General features: G+C 40.9%; 1 protein-coding gene across 7 annotated transcripts in view; it reads left to right on the plus strand.

The window, feature by feature from the left end:
* The first annotated feature begins 1,294 nt into the window (after positions 1-1,294).
* The window catches only part of ATP1A1 (ATPase Na+/K+ transporting subunit alpha 1), a 31,390-nt gene continuing 12,951 nt past the window's right edge, over positions 1,295-19,733 (plus strand). For 2 of the 7 annotated variants that reach the window (XM_074263174.1, XM_074263176.1), the window contains exons 1-9: positions 1,373-1,633; positions 13,031-13,135; positions 13,891-13,950; positions 15,337-15,540; positions 16,655-16,768; positions 17,171-17,305; positions 17,837-17,954; positions 18,807-19,075; positions 19,359-19,557. Coding sequence is in view for 5 of the 7 variants with exons in the window: in XM_074263169.1 (XP_074119270.1) it covers positions 1,622-1,633; positions 13,031-13,135; positions 13,891-13,950; positions 15,337-15,540; positions 16,655-16,768; positions 17,171-17,305; positions 17,837-17,954; positions 18,807-19,075; positions 19,359-19,557 (1,216 nt within the window). In the remaining 2 variants the exon portion in view is untranslated. Of the gene's footprint in view, positions 1,634-13,030; positions 13,164-13,890; positions 13,951-15,303; positions 15,541-16,654; positions 16,769-17,170; positions 17,396-17,779; positions 18,072-18,766; positions 19,108-19,331; positions 19,558-19,733 lie in introns of all 7 variants that reach the window. The other 5 variants (XM_074263169.1, XM_074263173.1, XM_074263171.1 and 2 more) reach the window with 5 other exon arrangements.

The following is a 19,733-nucleotide window of genomic DNA, read 5'->3' on the forward strand; positions in this document are numbered from 1 at the left end:
AGAATCTTCACTCACATCCTCAGCCTCCCATCCTGCCTGAAATGTGTTGAATATTAAAACTAGAAGAGACCTGAAAAATCATCTTGACAGTTCTCCCCACATCCCCATTTTACAGATGAAGAAACCAAGCCCAAGAGGACTTGACCTTGCTCAAGGTCACACAGGCACTGGGCCCTGCCAGGGCCAGAACTACTATTGAAGATTGCCCTTTTTTACAAGCATTCTCTTTTTAAAATGAAAATGTCCCCAGAACAAACTGGGGTGTGAATGATTTTGAATGGATTTGTCAGATGCCTTTTCTCCTACACTGAGGAGCTCCGGCACTGGAGGAATGGTGGTGCTGATGGGGGAGGGCACTGGGTAGAGGCAGAGTGAGAGGAAGTGGGTCCTGCATTGCCCAGGGAAGGCAGGTCTAACTAGGTTACCACAGGAGGAAGCATGCGGAACTTGACCTTAGCGGCGGGAGTTGACAGTCAGAAAGTTGACAGGAGCTGTGACAGAGGATGGAGAAGGAGCTGCAGAATGCAGGTCCCGCTGGGAGGCTTACCCCGGCCTCCGAATGCGATTCAAGAAATCACAAGCATTAAGAGGAGGAAGAGACCTTTACAACTCACCTAGTCTATTACCTCCCTCTCCCCCCTGTCCCTTTTTACAAAATAAGGCACTGAGGCTCGGAGGTAACAGACCACGAGATTCAAAGCTGCAAATTAAGTCACACACACACTCACACACACACACACACTCACACACACACACACGTTACAGATCTGGAGGCCCAGAGAGCTGACTTCTCCAAGGTCATTCACAGGCTTGGAGGCCAGACCTTAGGGGGAGATTTCCATCCCAGGCCTGAGGATGCTGGAGGCGTGGGTGGCTCCGCTAGCTCCCGGATAAAGCGCCTCCTTTCTAAGCGCTTCCCTGGACCCACTGCGGCTATTTTCTCGTACGTCTGCCCGTCACACCGGGCCGCTCGGGAGCGGGAGGAGGGAGAGGAGAGGGAGGGGACGAGTAATGAATTTCCCCCCATTGAAATCTAACCCGGAGAGATCGGTGCCCGCCCCGGCACTTTGGGGGTGACCGCGCCGCTTCCGCACGAAGCCGCCAGCTCCAACATCCGCATCCTCGCATCCCCAGCCACCCCGCGGCTCCCGGGGAGGGGAGGGAGGGGGCCCGGGCCCCCGGGGACCCGGGCAGGGGCGGCCCAGCGCCCGGGGAGGAGGAGCCCGGGGCGGAGCCGCGCGCCTAGAGGAGGAGACGGGGAAGGGAGCCCGGGTGTCGAGTTGCTCCGGTAACTGTGACGTGCCGGGGCCGTGGGCGGGGCAAGGAGGCAGGTTGCATATTTTAGGAAGTGAGGAGTAGGCGCCAGCTTTAGCTGCAGTGGGGACTGGGGCGCGGAGGAGGAGGCGGACACGTGGCAACTGCAGCAGAGGCAGCGGCGGCGGCAGCAGCAGGCAGCCGGAGCGGGAGCGGCCCGCGCCCCGCTCGCCCCCCGAGCCAGCCCCGGCTCCAGCCCCAGCCCCGGCTCCAGCTCCTCTCGGCCCGGCGCCGGGAGTGGATCCCTTTACCTGTTTGATTCAGAGGCGACAGGTCCCGGCACAGCGGGCACCAGACCACCGCAGCCATGGGGAAGGGGGTGAGTGGCGGTCCTTTCTCCACCGGCCCCCAGCAGAAAGCCGAGCGCGGGGAAGACGAGGAGGAAGAGGGGGGAGCGGGCGCTACGCAGAGCTAGCGCGCAGGAGGAGGAGAAGGAAGTGGAGAGGGAGAGGGAGACTGCGGCAAAGGGGGAGGGGTGGGAGAAGGGAGGGGGGGGCAAGAGGAAGAGGAAGATGAGAACCTGACATTGGACCGAAGGGGAAAGCGGTAGCTCTTGAATGGAGACGCCTTTGGAAATGAGCCGGGGAGAGGAGTTAAGGGGAGCGCAGGTTGGGGGCAGTGCAAGCTTGAGGGCAGGGCGCTTTCCTCTCGGGGCCCCGGGGCGGAGAGGAGGGGAAAGCGGACGGTCGCGGGGCTAGAACTGGCGGCGGCCGGGAGGCTGGGAGGGGGGCCCCCGAGCGAGGCGGCCAAGGGCGGTCCCAGGGAAGGAACCGGTTGCCAGCTCCCTCCATCCCTGAGTGACCCGTTTCCCCGCCCTCACCTCCCGCCTCCCTCCCTCCGCCCCTTCCCTCTCGGTGCGCCGGGAGGGCGAGAACTCCCTTCCTCTCTGCCCGCCCACCCCGGGGACGCCTGACTCGCCGGCCGGAGCAGGCTTTTCCCTCTCCGCCGCGCCTTTGCGCGCGACCCCCTCCCGGGTGCCGCTGGGATGGAGCAGGAGGAGGGACGGCTACTCCGGAGGGAGTCCCGTCTCGTTCCCCTAGAACTAGCTAACTGCCCGAAAGGCCTCCCTCTCCCCCCAACTCCCTGAGGGAAAAACCCCACCTCTGGGCTTTCCCTTCCTGCGGAGGCTCCCCCACCCCCGGGTCCCAACCTCAGGCTTTTTGCCAGCTTGGGGCGTGCCTTCTGCACCGCCCAAAAGTGGCCTGGAAGGTATACTTATTGAGAGACTTAACGGGGTGCTTTCACTGCTAACCTGCCCGTTGGCACCATGTCTCTAAGGTGCAGCCCTGAGAAGATGGGGCTGGCACGCTGGTGGGTTTGCTTTCTGTGTATCCTCCTCCCTTCCTTGCATCCTGGTGGGTAGCTTACTTTTCCGTGCCCATTTCTGACTACCCAAGTACAGTCCTCCTAATCACGTGGAAACGGGTTTCCTCTGCGGCAGGGAAGGGCCCTGGGGAGGGGAGAGGATTAAGTAAAAAAAAAAAAAAAAAAAAAAAATCCCAGTCCCTGCCCTCCGGGAGTTTACTCCTACCTAACTGTGACCTATGGTGAAACGCCTTCTCTATCCTCGAGGGTACAAAAGTGGCTATTCACTGTTTGTAGGGTTTGTAGATTAGAAGAATGGAATTGGGGAGATTAGGGCTGAATTCCTTCAGAAAAATGCCGTGTCTGCCAGACTTTGAAGCCGTGGTGTGCCTGGAATGGATGGGCTATTCATTAAGGATCTAGGTAGGGCCTACTACGTGCCAGTATTTTGTCTTTAAGAACTGGCAAAGTCTGTTGCCCACAAAGCTCCAATTCTAAGGAGAAAGACAATATGCAAACAAGTATGTGCCTGCAAGATACAGTGTAACTGACAGGTAATCTCCAAGGGAGGCACTCCCTGTGTGTGCGGAGGGGGGGAGGGGGAACTGATGCGGGAGCTAGGACCTTAAAGGATGCACGGGTGAGGAGGGTGAGTATATTTCAAGCATGGGGAAACTGCAGTAAAAAAGACAAGATTGGGTAAAGGACATCCTAGGAGGCCAAGTAACAGGGATAGACTGCATCAACTATGTCCATGTCCTCTGTAGCCCTAGTTTGTGAAATCTCTTTTCCCTCTTGCCATGTATGATTTCTAATTCTTACCTCAATTCAGCAAACCAATAACAACTTCGTTGATCTCTTGGGCACCATCTCCCTGGGGGAGATTAAAAAATGGGTCAGGTAGAAGCCTGTCCTCAAGGAGTTTGTTTACAACATCCTAGTCATATTGAGAAGACAAAAAAATCCAATATTTAAGAAAAAAAAAAACCTTGGCCCTTTGTACTTGGAAGCTTTTATGTACATTATAAATGACTATCCCCAAAGTTAAGTAATCTAGATTTTGTTTGACATTTTAAAAAGTGCAGACCTGGAGAATTATTAATCTCCAAATGGCAGTTTGTCTTTGGAAAGGTTATAAGTTTAGACTTGGGAAGAATATTGAGGAAACTGTTATAAAGTCATGTTCTTTCTGAAACATTTTCCTCAGGCTTAGAGCTGAGCAAAAGACCTTTCAAAAGTACAGCTGGAAAATTATCTTCCAGGTGTCTTATGGGTAGCCTCTCATTGCTTGATTCTCCTAGTAAATGGCAACTATACCCTCCACCCTTACATGGGAAGATAATCAAAACCTAGGCTGCTGAATTTTAATAGTTTTTGGTATTCTAAGTTGAATGAGTTGTTTGGACTTGCTTTTTTTTTTTTTTTTTTTTTCCTTTTTGGTATGTGGTGGTTCTTGATGGGTGAGATAACATAAAAGGTTTTTTTGTGCCTTCTCCCTCCCCCAACTTTGCCCTCCCCATTCCTCACCCCCAGTGATTTAATGTGATAATCCAAATGTTCAGAAAACTTTCATGAAGAAGCTTTGGGATTTTTCCATATGGGGATTAAAATGTGGGTGGAGGGGTTGACTAAAAGGCCTGTTGATAATTGGTTTACCAGGAAGCCTAGGCTGGCAGCTAATTTTTTTAAGGTCATTGTTGACTTAGTTATGCCTTCCTAGTTTTTTTCCCCTACACCCTACTTCTTATAGATGATGGTTCTTAATATTTACATACATGTATGATTACCATTTCTGAAAGAACAGCATTTTGCTATAGGTTTACCCCTTAAAGGACTAGATCAGTTTCCCTAAACAAATTAAAACTAAATTCCATCAAGTTTTTTGGGCTCTAGGGTTAGAGTAGTGAGAGGGTACTGGATTTGGAGTCAGAACTTGGGGTTCAAATCCTAGCTCTCTTGTTACCTGTGTGGCCTTGGGCACAGTAAAAACTATGGGCCTCAATTTCCTTATCTGTAAAATGAGGGAGTTGAGCTAAATGACCTCTAAAGTATTCCAGCTCTTACTCCCCCCCTTGCACTTTTTCTCCTTGAAAAAAAATTCTCCATAAGGGATGTCTACGATTGCCTTTAGAAACTGAATTTTTTTTTTTTTTTTAAATAAAGCCTTTATTTTTTCATTGAGACCTTTAGGAAGTTTCTTTTATTCCTTGGTCTTGGTTAGAATTTCCTTGTAATCCTTGACTGTGTGTTTGAATATTAACTTGGATAATTAACTGGAAAAGTATTCTACCCAGAGGAGGAGTGATTTAAAAAATCTCTATGAAGATTGCACAAGCAGTCAGCAGAAATTCTGGTTGTATTATAACATTATCAGCTGCCCTTTTGGAGCTCCACTTGAAAGTGTGACTAAATAGCCTCTGGCTGTTAATAAAACCTAGTACTTTAGACTCTAAAAATTGTAAATGGAGTTTTAGAGTGGAAAGTTTGCCGGGGCCTGGCTACTTTCGAGCTGAATTATGGCAGGAACTAGTCATTCTGACCTCCGGGGTGGAGGAGAGTTGAGTTCTAGATTGCATCACACCCTTGCCTGGTGATTGTTCTGAGTGTTACACTGTAACAGCCCCATGGCCTCCTGGGTTCTCAGTGTACCTTTCTGAAAGGGTGTAACTGCTCTGGATAACTTACTGTTTGCTATTTTGTAGTATTTCTTGCCAGTAACTTGGTAGCACTAAGGTGACTGGCCTTCTCTTTAAAATGGTACATTTCCTCTAGGTTATAGATAGAGAGAAAAAATCTGGAGTTAGCTAATTAATGTTACCCTTCCCTATAGAAAGATTTCCTCCCTGTGGTCCCAGGGCTTATGCTAATCATGGCAGAATCTTCCGGTGGCAAGTTTAATAATTTTAAAGATTAAATATTAAAGTGTCTCCAAATTGGCCATCATTGCTTCTTCAGCCCCTACTCTTTAAAAAAGGCCTGGAAACTTGTTTGGCCAGTAAATTCTCAATTGTAGGTTTATTTGGCTACATTCATATTTCACTAAGGTTCCAGCTATAATCCATGGAAACTAATCCACATTGGGGGGAAGAAAAAATGTAGGGAAACATGGATTTAAAAACTTTGGGAGAGGAAAATGAATGGAAATGTTGGTTAAGAGTCAGGAGGGCTTTCATTTTTTAATTAAAATTTTATGCTGTGAGGATGTCATGATGGGTTAAAGAGAATAAAAAGAATAAAACTAAACCTGCTGGTAATTTTGAGTTTCTGATTACCTCAGAGTGAACATCCAAGAAAGAATACAGAGAAAGTATACATCCAAGAATACAGACCTAGATTTAAATATCTGTCACTAGACTGTGATCTTGGGTAAGTCATTTTGAAGAGGATAGTAACAGGGAGCAGCAATGACAGAACCAGCCCTGAAGTTGAGGACCTAAATTCAAATATGACCTCAGACACAACACTTCCTAGCTATGTGATCCTTGTACACAAGTCACTTAATCCCAATTGCTTAGCCAAAAGGACAATAACAAAACTTTTGTTTACTTAATAGCAAGCATTTATATAGAATTTTTAAATGTACATAATTATTTGGTCCCAAAAGCAATCTCCTAAAGTATGGGTGGTTTTATTATATTCCCCCCTCCAAAAAAACTTTGGATGAGGAAAAGTAAGACACAGGGAAGATAAGTGCTTTGTAAGTCTGGAATAAGATTTGAACTCCACTTCTGATTCTCAAATCCCATGCATATTCTTTCTCACTGGGCAACTGGATTTTTGTTGGAATCAAGGTGACATGTGAGGCAGTTTGTAATCACAAAGCACTACTTGTTTCCTCACTTTGTCATTAGTAATATCTTGTATTTAAGAGTGCTTACCTGTCAAAGGTTGAGTCCTCTGCAAACACAACTGTAAAGCTCTGCCTTTTATTTAAAATAGGTATTTAGCTTTCCAAGTTGGATAAGCCAACCTGTTTTTACTTTACTATCTTCCTTCTGCAATGGTGTGACAGTAATCTGTACAGAATACCTATCCTTGGGCAAGGAGAGGTAATCAGGGAAAAGAACCTTTTCTTTCCATTGCCTTAATGTATGTCTAGATTTAGACTACTAAATTGTGAATTCATTTGTATGTGCCGTGGTCCAATCTTTATGGGGAAAAAAATAATCCAGGTTTTCCCTTGACCTTTTTTTTAAGAGTCCACCAAAATACCTATACTTCAGCTGTATGTATGAATATATACATGTGTATACATGTGCATATATATATATACATACATACATACACACTTACATACGTACATAGACACATGGCAAGCTTTAATAGATTCCCAGGTGTCGATTCTAAAAATGGCTTAGGTTTCTAATTTCAGGAAACAGCCTTCTGTTCTCACACTATTTTTTTTCCTTTCTGGAGTAAGAGGAAGGAGAATGAAGGCAAGTTTGGACTTTCTCTTGTTGCTTTGAATTGACTGGATGAGAGGAAGTATATGCTTTGGCTGAAGTCATAGAGAAATGTTCTTTGCCATATGACTCACCTAATTAATTGTACTGAATTTCAAGATTCTGGAAAATAAGTCTTTGCATTCCTTTGATTTATTGTGATATATTTAGGGATGGGTAGCTAATAGAACCTGGAATGTACCAGAACATCCTACCCCCTCCGTTTTTGGTTCGTTTTGTGTTCTGCTCCTAAGGTACTGGCCTAGATTAGTAGAATATTAGCCTCAGATGAAACCTAGGAGATCATTAGTCCAACTGGCTTATTTTACAGATGAGGAAAGTTGATGGAACAACTGGCTTCCACATCACCAGCCTATTTAGAGTCAGAACTAGAATCCAGAACCTATAGAGTGATTCTCTTGCCTAGTTTCCTAGCTTCTGGCACAAAATAAAATGGAATTGTTTGCAATCCATTTTTTAAAAGTTATCTGGTTAATTTCTGCTAGCAATTACAAATTTAAATCTTGGGGAAAACACTTTGTTTTGGACTTTGGCCCCCTCCCCCCCCTTTTTTTTTCTTCTGACTATTAACTTTTTGAACATCAAGACAGTGTTTGCAGACTATTGGATTTTCCCATAAATCTAAGGGCAGAAAATGGCTGTGTTCTGTGTACTTTCATTGAGACTACCTTTTATGCATTTCCCACTCCACCCCAGTATTTCTGGTTAGCTGCCAAGAAATACATGATAATTTAAAACTTTTATTTATTTTTTTATTGTTGCTGTTTGGTCTTATATCACATCCCATTCATTTAAAAAATGTAGTCTTTCTCACTTTTCCTACCAAATGAGCTACTAAAAAACTTGTTTAGCTATAAGTTGTCTAAACCTCAAATTGTTGAGTGCTTACTAACTTATATGGCTTTAGACATCACTTAGTCTCTCTTAGTCACATTTAAAAAGTGAGAGTTAAATGGCCTCCATGTTTCTTCAAGATCTAAAACTGATCTCTTGTTTTTGAAAGGCATAGATTCATTGTCTTGTGTAAAGAGTAGCAACAGCTATCTTGGGCATCAGCCAGAAGGTTTGGCTTGGCAGAAAACGGCTTGAAGAGATTGCAAGAAAGGCTGGGAGGAGGAGGACATATTGAACCTCCAAGAGAAGGCTGGAATCCTGTGGACTTGACCCTCTCTCAAATAGTGTGTGATGGGCAGTCTTTGGATAAAGACTTAAAATATTTGGAAAATATTTTTCTAAGAAAATAACTTAATTTGCCTATATAGAATGATTAAGCTCCTTAACATCAAAAACTGTCTTTTTCAGAGCTACCCAATTCACCTTCTAGCAGAATGCCTTATATTTCAAGTTTTTTTTAATAACTCCATTCTCCAGTCCATTGACCTCTAGGGGAAGGAAATTTTAAGGAAAATTTTTAAACCTACAAAAGAAGGGGATTAGATTAAATTAGTTAAAGAGTTTAAAGACAAACCATTTTTATTGTTTGTATCTTATTTGTTTAGGGTGAGGGACCAGCTGGTGAAGGCTTACTCTCTTCCCTGGGGCAGCTCCTGTTCTCTCTGTCAACTGCTGTGTGACTGGCTGACACCCAGGTCTAGAGATTGTGTATGGATATGAAACAAAGGGAGTTTACTCTCCAGTTTACCAGATTATGCTCTTCAAAACTCCCCCAGCTCTTTTGGATTGGAAAGGAACAGGAGACTTGCATGTCCTGGGAACCCATTTATAGAGGAGAACTTTATATCAAGTGCAATTTGTGGATTTTGCAAAAGGAGACTTAGAATGGGAAGAATTCTGGAGTAATTCATATTTGTACAAACCATAAGATTTTCTCTAGGCTTTTACTGGTTAAAAAAAATCAAGTCTTTCAACCTCTTCCTCCTTCCCCTCCAGCTATTTTCTTGGCCTTCATATCCTGGTTAAGTCTTGTACATGTATTTATATTTCTTGATTTACTGTTGCAACATCTTCAGAACAACTTAGTTTCATATTCTAGAGCTGTCATTTTAAGTTACTTTTGTGACCTTGGACAGGTCACTTAACTAAATTTTTTGAAAATCTCAAAGGCTAAGTTCAGCTCAATCTGCAGTGCCTTAGAATAACTGAGAATATACATTCTTCAGAAACTGGAAAAACACTGCCTCCTTTATATAAGAGAGAACTAAGGCATAGATTGGGTAAGAAATGACTACTGACCTTTGAATAAAGTCAATTTCTTGATTCAATACTAGATGCTTTCCCCTGAATGATGCAGCTACTTCCTTGTTTGGATAAATTTTATTCTACTCATTCACTACCTCTAACCTGCATCTGAAGTGGTGGTAGAGTGGTGCTGTAGAAGGGTCCAGAGGGACCTTAGACTATCAAGTTCTCATGGCATAATGGGGAAGCAAACATTTGTGATTCCTTTCTTCCCTGCCTCCCTCCCGTCTCAGGCTGGAAATGTTAGACAAACAACTAAGACAATAAGGGTTTTATATCCACTAATAAGATATAAGGAAGGATAAGGGAAGAATATATATTTTAAATATAGCTTGTCCAGAGGTCCCTTCCTCTTAAATCCCTTTGCCTCTCATCCTCTCCTATAAACAAGAGAAGAGGGTCTAGGAGATGTTCACTCAATCCAACAGTACACTAGTAGGTCTGAGATGCAGGAATATTGACCCCTTTATAGCTTGGAAGTTCCATTTTGTTCATCTATCCTCAAGCCAGATTCTGAAGCAATGAAGTTATCCAGCTCTTCTGGATTTGATCCGATTTAAATAAAACATACCTGATTTTAAAAGGATAGAAATTATAATTGTGGAAAAAGTTGGCCATTGCTTCTAAATCATCTGTCCTTTTAACAGTTTTATATAAAGCACTTTTAAAAAATATGCAAAGATGGCCAAAGAAAGGGAAAAATACTAGGACAGCCTTCTGGATACCAAATCAGAGCTCATTTTTCTCACTGATGTGCTATTCTTGGAGAGTCACTTATTTTGTAAATGAATCTAAAAATCCAAGAAATCTCATAGCACTGGTCTTGAAGTTAGATTCTTAGGCAAGTCCATTTGCTCATCTTAAAGATGAAATATGTGTGTGTATATATGCATATATACATATATATATATATATATATATATATATATATATATATATATATATATATATATATATATATAATATACACACACACATACATAGATGGGTATTAAATATATTATTTGACCAGTATTGATACAAAACACATTTATTTATTACTTTTAAATTTACAAAGTACTTTACATGCACTTTACATCACATTTGCTCACAAAACCTGTGAGGGTAGATACTGTGATTATATGTATTTTTAGAGAAAATTGTGATACAGATTTTAAATAACTTGTAGTCTGAGGCAGGATTTGAATTTAAATCTTCCTGTTGTCAAACTAGCAGTCTATCTACTGAACCACTAGCTGTTTACAGTCATGAGGCACTGGACATAGAAATAACACCAAAACATAAACCTTAGATTTTCAGCATTCTGATGGCTCTTATTTCCTATGTCCTAGTTCTGTGATCCATAAGCTTTTCTCCAACCTAATTTAGCAGCAGAGATGGGGGTGGGGTTTGGTAATTAAACAGATGATCAAAATTAATTGGCATACCAGAATTTAGACTTTTGGAGATTTTTAAGAGGCATTTCAATTGTATTTTTATTTCAAACTATTTTTAAACAGGTGATTTGAAGCAGTGAGCCCCAGGTGGCCTTCTTAAGGACCCCACTGTAATTCCTTCCACGCTGGTCCTTATGATCCACGGTGCTCTATTGTAGGAAAGAATGTCAAGAATGTTTCCTCTATCTTTAGACTCATTTCATTCTTGCAGATAAGATAGAGACCCAGCTAGAGAATTGCTCTCTCCTTTGGAAGAAGCCTTCTATCTTACTTTCACTCCCAACTATTGACCTTTAAAACATAAAGGCCTTTGGATGTAAACTTGCCTTTATTGTGTGTATAGGTCAAGTCCTTTTTTCCCCTTTGATTTGGTTCTCTTAGAGGATTTTTGGGAGGGATAGAAGTGAGATTATTATTGACTATTGATTTAGGTTATCTAAAGAGGGCTTTTTCTCCAAGTTCAAATTTGACATTGTTTTTCAAGGCTAGTCTTTAAATCGAAACTACCTGTAGTCATCAAATATTCATTTCACATGTAATATAATTTAATGATTACTTCATGAGCAATATAATTTAATGATTGCTCTGTTATCAGAATGTACCTCTCATTAAGAGGAAGCCAATATTGTTTGGGAAATGGCCATTTCCAAATAAAATTTGTGTATATTTGATAGACCATAGACACATCTAATGAAGAATTCCTTCCACCTTCCTCTCCCCACATCCAATCAATCAGCTGTCAAGTTTTGTCCATTCTGTAATATAGTCCCTATATCCTGCCATGCCCTAATAGGTATTCATGCTTTCCATCAAATCATCTTCCACACCCAGTTGGTCACCTCTTCCCTCTCAATGGCTCTCCATTCTGGGATTAAACACACTCCTGCTTAATAGAAAACTATTCACAAATCACAAAATTTAGGCCTTTAATTTTTTTTTTTTTGTTTAGTTTTGGTTTTTGCTGAAGCAATCGGGATTAAGTGACTTGCCCAGGGTTTACACAGCTAGGAAGAGCCAGATTTGAATTCAGGTCTTCCTGACTTTAGGGCTGGTACTCTATCCACTGTGCCAACTAGCTGCCCCATTTCATATTCACATACTTAACATATTCCTTTATAGGTAAAGATAGAATACATTTCTTTTGGTTTTATTTTTGGATTTTTGTTTTGTTTTTTATTTACCTACTAAATGTATTTGTATTTAGCTATTAACTAAAATTTTAAACTGTCATTCATTTACAACTATTTAAATGATCTCATCATTTGCCATGGGCAATGACAGGGACCTTCCTAATCTGAAATGGCTTCTAATGTTCATTTGACCTAACCCTTGGCTGCTCCTATTTGAGTGGAGCACAAAGGTTCTGGCATCTCAGAAAAGACTTAGGCATTGGGGGGTTGGGAAAGTGGGGAGGAATATTCTAAATTTAAACTATAAAATCAGCATCTTCTAAAAATTGTTGCAGTTTTTAAATGGCGTGGGTGGATCTTGTGAATTGTGTGACAATGCACACACTTTTCTACATCCTGCTTGTGTCAAAACATTTGCAATGAATGTGTTCTTTTCTGTAGGTTTTATTTTCATTCTCCAGGTTGGCAGGAAAGCTCCCCCCATCCCCCACTCCACCTTCCAAACTTTTTCTTAAGGGGGAAGATTCGATTTTTTTTTTTTCTTAACCCAAAAAAAAGTGCCTTCAGTGGTTTTAAAACAACTTTGTTCTCATGTGAATGCTAAAAAAAGATTTTACTTTGGTACTTGTGATTTCTTTTATGGGTATAGCTACAATTCTCAAAATAGGAAAGTAAGTACCATGTATCTTGTCCTGTCTTTAGATTGAAGAGTGAGGCTGGGAAGTGAGGATGTTTCCACCCTCATCTCTTTCTTTCCTCAGCTCTATCCACTGAAAACTGGTCCTATAAATAAGCTCATCTGTTTTCCTTCAGGGAAGACCTCTGCCAAGTCTCCCAAGATGAATCCTTGGGAAGAGATCATTACAAGAAAACTAGATGTAACCAACAGGACACCAGATAATAATCATAGAACTTTTAAGCAAGACTCTGTAATCCACTCTTGTATTTTTCAGATGAATAAACTAAAGCAAAGTAAATTGTAATGCAGTACTCTTGTTAAGATTATAATTTTGATCACTCAACTATTTTAGCCTTTTTTATACTATACTATGTCGGCCTTTCTGAACCTGTTTTTAAAATCTACAGAACTTCACTTTCAGGTCTTCTGTTTGAGATGCCAAAGGCATGGGTCAGAATGTCCATTTTAAAGAATTGTTTCCCTCTCTCCCCTAACCTACAATAGGTTGGACGTGATAAATATGAGCCCGCAGCAGTGTCGGAGCATGGAGATAAAAAAAAGGCCAAGAAGGAGAAGGACATGGATGAACTTAAGAAAGAAGTATCAATGGTAAGATTTTTTTTTGAAGGAGGTTATTGTACACACTCATCTTTTTAAAATTCCCCTTTAAAGTTGTCTTCTAGTTCATAGAGGGTTATTTATTCTTAGTGAATGAGTGACTGGATTGATTTGTCAGTGGATGTTGTAGAAGGAAAATCATAGATGATTTGAACAAGATGGCTTCTGGGATCCATACCAACTTGGTATGTTTCTGTGATTATAATTAAATTGCAGGGTTTTAGAACTTGGAAGAGAGCTCAACATTCAATTTAGAGGTCATACTTAAAAGAGTTTTAAAACTAGAGCAAAAAGGGTATTATAAAAATGGCAACTTTGGTCAACACAACAACTTGACATCTCTCTTGGGTTCTCTAAATGAACCATTAGGTCTGGCCCATCCAGGGCACTATTTTACAAGTTGGAAAGGTCTGGGGTTCTCAAGCTTATTATAAAGAACCCTGTGATCCTTGTGTAGGGGACATCTTCTGAGGCATCTGTTATTAACAGATCAGTTGAGAAAGACACCGTTTGATTGTAATTCATTATATTTGCTTTAATCAGTGGCAATACAGTAGCACCTTAAAAGTTGGCAAGGCAAGTTACAGAGGTTGTCTTTGACAACATAAAAACTTTTTTCCATCATTGAAAATGATGAAGCTTTAGTTTTTAATTGGATAAGGAAAGTTTGCTGGCTGAGCTAATGAGTACTTTGAGTTGTGATTTTCACCCTGTATTTATCCCGGGATTTCCTTGGTTTTTTTCAGGAGGATCATAAACTTAGCCTTGATGAGCTTCACCGGAAATACGGAACAGATTTGAGCCGGGTAGGTACAGTTCTTTAAGAATCAGAGCTCTATTGAGTGTATTCCATTTATTTCAAAGGGTGTGCTCTCTTTAAATTTTAAGATTTGAAATGGAAAAGATTTTAACTGAAGTTCTTTGGCTTACTAAGTCAACAATCTTTTTTTCTTTAAGATCCATATTGGCCCCAAAGTACAAAAATAATCCCAAAATGCCTTTGACTATACACATTATAAAAGGTCTGGCATGACCTTCCAGTCTTTACCAACTCGGAAATGATGAGAAGATTGGAGAAAAGCCTGCTTCATTATCCTGAGGCAGATGGTACACTTGAGAACCTCTAGAAGTCAAATTTGACTGTCCTGAGTGCTAGGGACACAGACTGAATCAGTCCCTGCCCTTAAGCAGCATATATTCTAAGACTACAGAATATATGAAGTGTAATAAGTAGTGAGGTTGCAATGAGTGGTCGGTGGAAGCCTTAAGTTAGTGAGTTTTTAAGTTGTATTTGTAAACTCTAGGGAATTAGAAGGACAAGGGCAGATCTCCCATTCTTTCACAAACAATAGGTAAAAGTGACTTTTAAAAAGTCAATTGACTCCAGATATTTAGTTATAACAGTAATTATATAATAAAAGCTTGATAAAACAAATGTTTTTGAAAGATTATTTAACTTTGATATGGAGGTTTTTCTTAGGTGCTTATGCAAAGGAGGAAGAGAAGTAATCTTTTCTGTTGCAGAAATAAGATCTCTTGTAACCATGTAAAATAATAAAGTATTAAAAAATCAGGGTAGCTAGATGGTATAGTAGATTGAACTCAAATCCAGACTCAAGACACTCAATATTTAGCAACTGTGTGACCTTTAGGTTGTCACTTAAACCTAATTCCCCCCCCAAAAAAAAAAAATTTTTTTTTTTTTCCTATTTCCCTCATTGGTTTTATACAAATGTAACTAAAATGTCCCGTTCTGCACCTCAGGTAGACAATATTAGTCCAATAGAGTCCTTGCTGGCAGACCTAGAACAGAAGCCTTTTGCGGGCAAGCAAGTCTGTATGAGATTCCTTGGCCAGAACATGCAGGAAATTGAATAGATTTAAAAATCCTACTAGAATAAATGGGAGAGGGTTCTTTCTGTGCCCTGGAGACCTATCACTATTGCTATTGGATGGCCCCTTGGTAACACTGCAGACAAGGATGAGCCCTATTGGATAGTCTTGGATGATCAAGATATGGTCCTGAGGTCATTTGAAAGCTTTTGTGTTGTTAGAGTTCTTTCTTTCCCCAAGTATTTTGCCTGGTCCAACTTTCTTTTTACAATTGAGGAAATAATTTACCTGGGGTCAGCCAGAAGATGGATATAAACTTGGGTCAGTTTAAAAACCTGTATCTCCATTCTTCACCTCAGGGTCTGACAAGTGCTCGTGCTGCAGAAATTCTGGCCCGAGATGGCCCAAATGCCCTCACACCACCTCCCACCACTCCCGAATGGGTCAAATTTTGTCGGCAGCTCTTTGGGGGCTTCTCCATGTTGCTGTGGATCGGAGCCGTTCTTTGCTTCTTGGCCTATGGCATCCAAGCTGCCACTGAAGATGAGCCTCAGAACGATAATGTGAGTTCCCCTCATTCCCTGGCTGGGTGACCCCCGGTACGTGTAAGGCACAGTGTCTGTTTCGTTATTCCCTGCCTTCCCTTTCCCTTCTCATTTTCAAGCACTGTTAGTGATACATATATCTCTGTGAAAAGCTAGTGTCAGTAACTTGTCTGTCTTTCTTTTTACAGGGCTCTCTTTCTCTCTCATTCTCTCTCTGCCAGACCCCTCAGCTTTTCCTTCTCGCCTTCTACCTCTAATCACTGTCTTCATACTCCCTTCCGTCCCCATCCTGCAAAGCACTCGGACAAAAGTTCCACTTCACCCTGTACTTTGCCATTGTGAACCAGCCATTCTGCTTACTATGACTTTGGAACCAGGCATCCCTGCCCATGCGAGGCAGGCCCTGCTCCCCAACGGTGTTGATGCTATTCCACTGATCAGGTCGAAAAGCTATGCTGAATCAAGCCTCTCTTAATAGTAGCCCACATCTCACTTAGCTTCACTGTTTTGGAATCAGTCAGTCATTCTTCCTAAACCCCATATATTGTTGGGAAGCAGACCTTTTTAAGAAATCGGAGGAAAAAACTGAGCTATAAAGGGGCTCATAGGAATAGAAAGAATTATTTTTTAAAAACCCTCTTTTTAAGAAATCAGAGAAAGAAACTGAACTATAAAGGGTCTATAAAAACTAGTCCAGTTCCCCAAACGTGATGGAATTTGAGACTCAGAAATTGTCTTTTACCAAAAGTCAGACATTACAGAAATGGGATTTCAATCTAGTTCACAGTCCATTGCACCAATCTACTTCTCATTTATGACTTTCCAAAACATCGTAGGAAGATAGTGATGCAATCTCTAGGCAAGTAGTTCTCATTCTTACTAATTTGATCATTTAAGGACCATGTAGCTCTATTTAGAGAGTAAATCAAAGCTTTCAGCTAAATGAAAAAAAAAAAAAGCAACCAGCAGGTCCTTTTTCTCAAAACTGAAATTTAAGACTCCCCTAGTTCATGTTTTGTCCACTAACTAACAGTTTCATCTTTCACCTTGTAACTGTCAGTAAGTTGAACAGAAGGCTACCACATACTTGGTCACTGAGCAACCTTCACTCACTTAGCTCATTCCTTTCCAGCTCTATCTTGGTGTGGTACTGTCTGCTGTAGTTATCATCACTGGCTGCTTCTCCTACTACCAAGAAGCAAAGAGTTCAAAGATAATGGAGTCCTTCAAAAACATGGTGCCTCAGGTAACTCATGCTTTTCATGGTCCCTTTCTCACAGCCTCAGGAATGTTCACTAGCTTGGCAATCTGGTTCTCCAAGTATTGAAGCATCCCTGATTCTGAGATAGTCAAGGATTCTTTTAAACCAAGTTTGTTTTTCTTTAACAGTGGAAAGTGATACGCTATCCTGTTACTCACCAATAGGATTATTGTGAGGAAAGCACTTTGGAGAACGCTTAATGATGTAGAGCTTATTTAACTCTTTGAGAGGGGGAAAATACATACAAACTAAAGATTAGAGAACTAATCAGTGAAGATCTCTTTGTGATATGAAATTACAGAAGATAGAGTAATTTGATGATTTTAATGCTTTTTAAATCAGTGGCTTTTTCCTATACTTAATGGTACAAATTATTTCCTCTCAAAGCAAGCCCTTGTGATTCGAAATGGTGAAAAAATGAGCATAAATGCTGAAGAGGTTGTAGTTGGGGATCTAGTAGAAGTGAAAGGAGGTGACAGAATCCCAGCAGATCTGCGAATTATTTCTGCAAATGGATGTAAAGTAAGTTGAGTTTGTTTTCCTTCTTGTCTTCCTAATCCCCCAATCATGTCCATATTTCTGTTGATTAAGCAGATGATGGGGGGAGTAATAGTAGGACACTCATTTGCCTCCATCCCAAAAACCAAATAACCTACTTATTATAGTAGAAGGCTTAAGGAGTTTATCTGGCAGCCAGTCTTGAATTCCTATTCTGGCAAATAGATTGTCTTTACATAGGATGTCATTAGAGAGAACAATGAACATCTGAAGAGACCAAAATTTTGGCAAAATCTTTTGAGTCTTATTGACTGAAAATTTTGTTTCCATAAAACCCACAATTCCATGTAAGCTGTATTGAGGCAGACTCTTGGCAGGATGTCTGTAGATTTTCACACCCTGACTGCCTTCACATACAAAACTTACATTGGATCTCATTGAATTTCACACCAAATTCAAAAATGATCATTGCTAATAGACTACAAGGATGTAAGAGAGGTGCATATTTCTTACTGCTGCATCAAAATAATGATTTCAATTCTTTCATTCCTACAGGTAGACAATTCTTCACTCACTGGTGAATCTGAACCACAAACCAGGTCTCCTGATTTCACTAATGAAAACCCACTGGAAACAAGAAACATTGCTTTTTTCTCTACTAACTGTGTGGAAGGTAGGCCGTTTTTGTCAATTTTTATATTATTGATTATAAATATACATTCAAGCACAGTGTGGCAATTATATGAGAAACTGGTTTATGATTATAAGTCACTGTTCCTATGCAATTAATGCACTTCAGAGAGTTGTGTCCATTGGCTAGTTTTCTTTCCTCAATTCACTTTCCCACCCTCTTCCATTTGGATTCTGGTTTTAATCACCTAGTCATTAATTCTCAAAGTAGACCTCATATCCTTTCAGGAAGTCAGGACTGTTTTCATAATAGTAAAAATAGATATTTTTTACCTTATATACTTATTCTCAGAAGTGTACTAGTAGTTATATGAACATGAAGCTCTAGCTATAAATATAGATTGAATTAATAGCTTACTCTTTAGTAAATATAACTCAAATTCTTTGTGGATCCTCTGTAAAAAGTCAAGGGATCCTAAGAGCAAAAACTAATGACCTAGATCTCATCTGGGATGGAATCATGAATCTTATTTCAGGGGTTCTAAACATTTGGGTGAAGGGGGAAATGACAGCTTTAGTTTCACATACCTAATGGCAATTTTGCATTTCTTTCAATTGGATATGGCAACAAAACAATTTTGAAATTTTGAAAAACGGTCTCTAGACCGGGTCTAGAGGGTCCAAAACACAACAAAATAAGAACCCCAGAACCAGAATAGAAAGGGAAGCTCCTTTTTCCATAGACCAACCATGTCTCAGCAAAGGTCACAAACTTTTTCAAGCAAATAGCTAAGGAAAAAGAATATGTGAATCCACGAGGTGTGTTTACCCTGCAACATGTTAAAGCAACATGAGTGTACCTTTATTGATCAGAAGGTATGTTTCTTTTCTGAAGGCACTGCCCGAGGCATCGTTGTATACACTGGGGATCGCACTGTAATGGGAAGAATTGCTACACTTGCATCTGGGCTAGAAGGTGGCCAGACTCCCATTGCAGCAGAAATTGAACATTTCATCCATCTTATCACTGGTGTGGCCGTGTTCCTGGGAGTTACCTTCTTTATCCTTTCCCTGATTCTTGAATACACTTGGCTGGAAGCAGTCATTTTCCTGATTGGTATCATTGTTGCCAATGTGCCAGAGGGCTTGCTTGCCACTGTCACGGTAAGAGGGATTGAGGGACGGGGACCTTTAGTGTGCAAAAAAGTCATGACTTTAAGGTTAAAGAATACTTTTCTTCTGAGGCATTAGAGGCAGTTATTCTTCCTGAATAAGAGAAAAGTTTAAGCATAGGAGGAAGAAATGATCTGCCTTTGTTTCTTCCAAAAAAGATGGGATTAATGGCAATATTGGTTGTTTAGTAAAATTTTATTGGCTAGTTGATAGTTATTCTTGCCAGACCTTGAACAAGTTAAGTCAGAATTGTCTTCTTTGAAATGTCTCCTAGGTATGTCTGACTCTGACTGCCAAGAGAATGGCACGAAAGAACTGCCTGGTAAAGAACTTGGAAGCTGTGGAAACACTGGGTTCCACATCTACCATCTGCTCTGATAAAACTGGAACCCTGACTCAGAATCGGATGACTGTAGCTCACATGTGGTTTGACAATCAGATCCATGAAGCTGATACTACAGAAAACCAGAGTGGTAAGAAAAACAATGCCTTAGCAATGTTTAAAGACCATGTTCAACTTGGAGATGTACATCTCTCTATATATATAAAATAGAAAAATATCCATGCAAATACATCAATACATATAAAAATAATAGACCATATATCTATATAGATCCAAATAATGTTTATATAAATAGATTTAAATATT

This window comes from Sminthopsis crassicaudata, chromosome 4 (assembly GCF_048593235.1).
Source record: "Sminthopsis crassicaudata isolate SCR6 chromosome 4, ASM4859323v1, whole genome shotgun sequence".
NCBI lineage: Eukaryota > Metazoa > Chordata > Mammalia > Dasyuromorphia > Dasyuridae > Sminthopsis > Sminthopsis crassicaudata.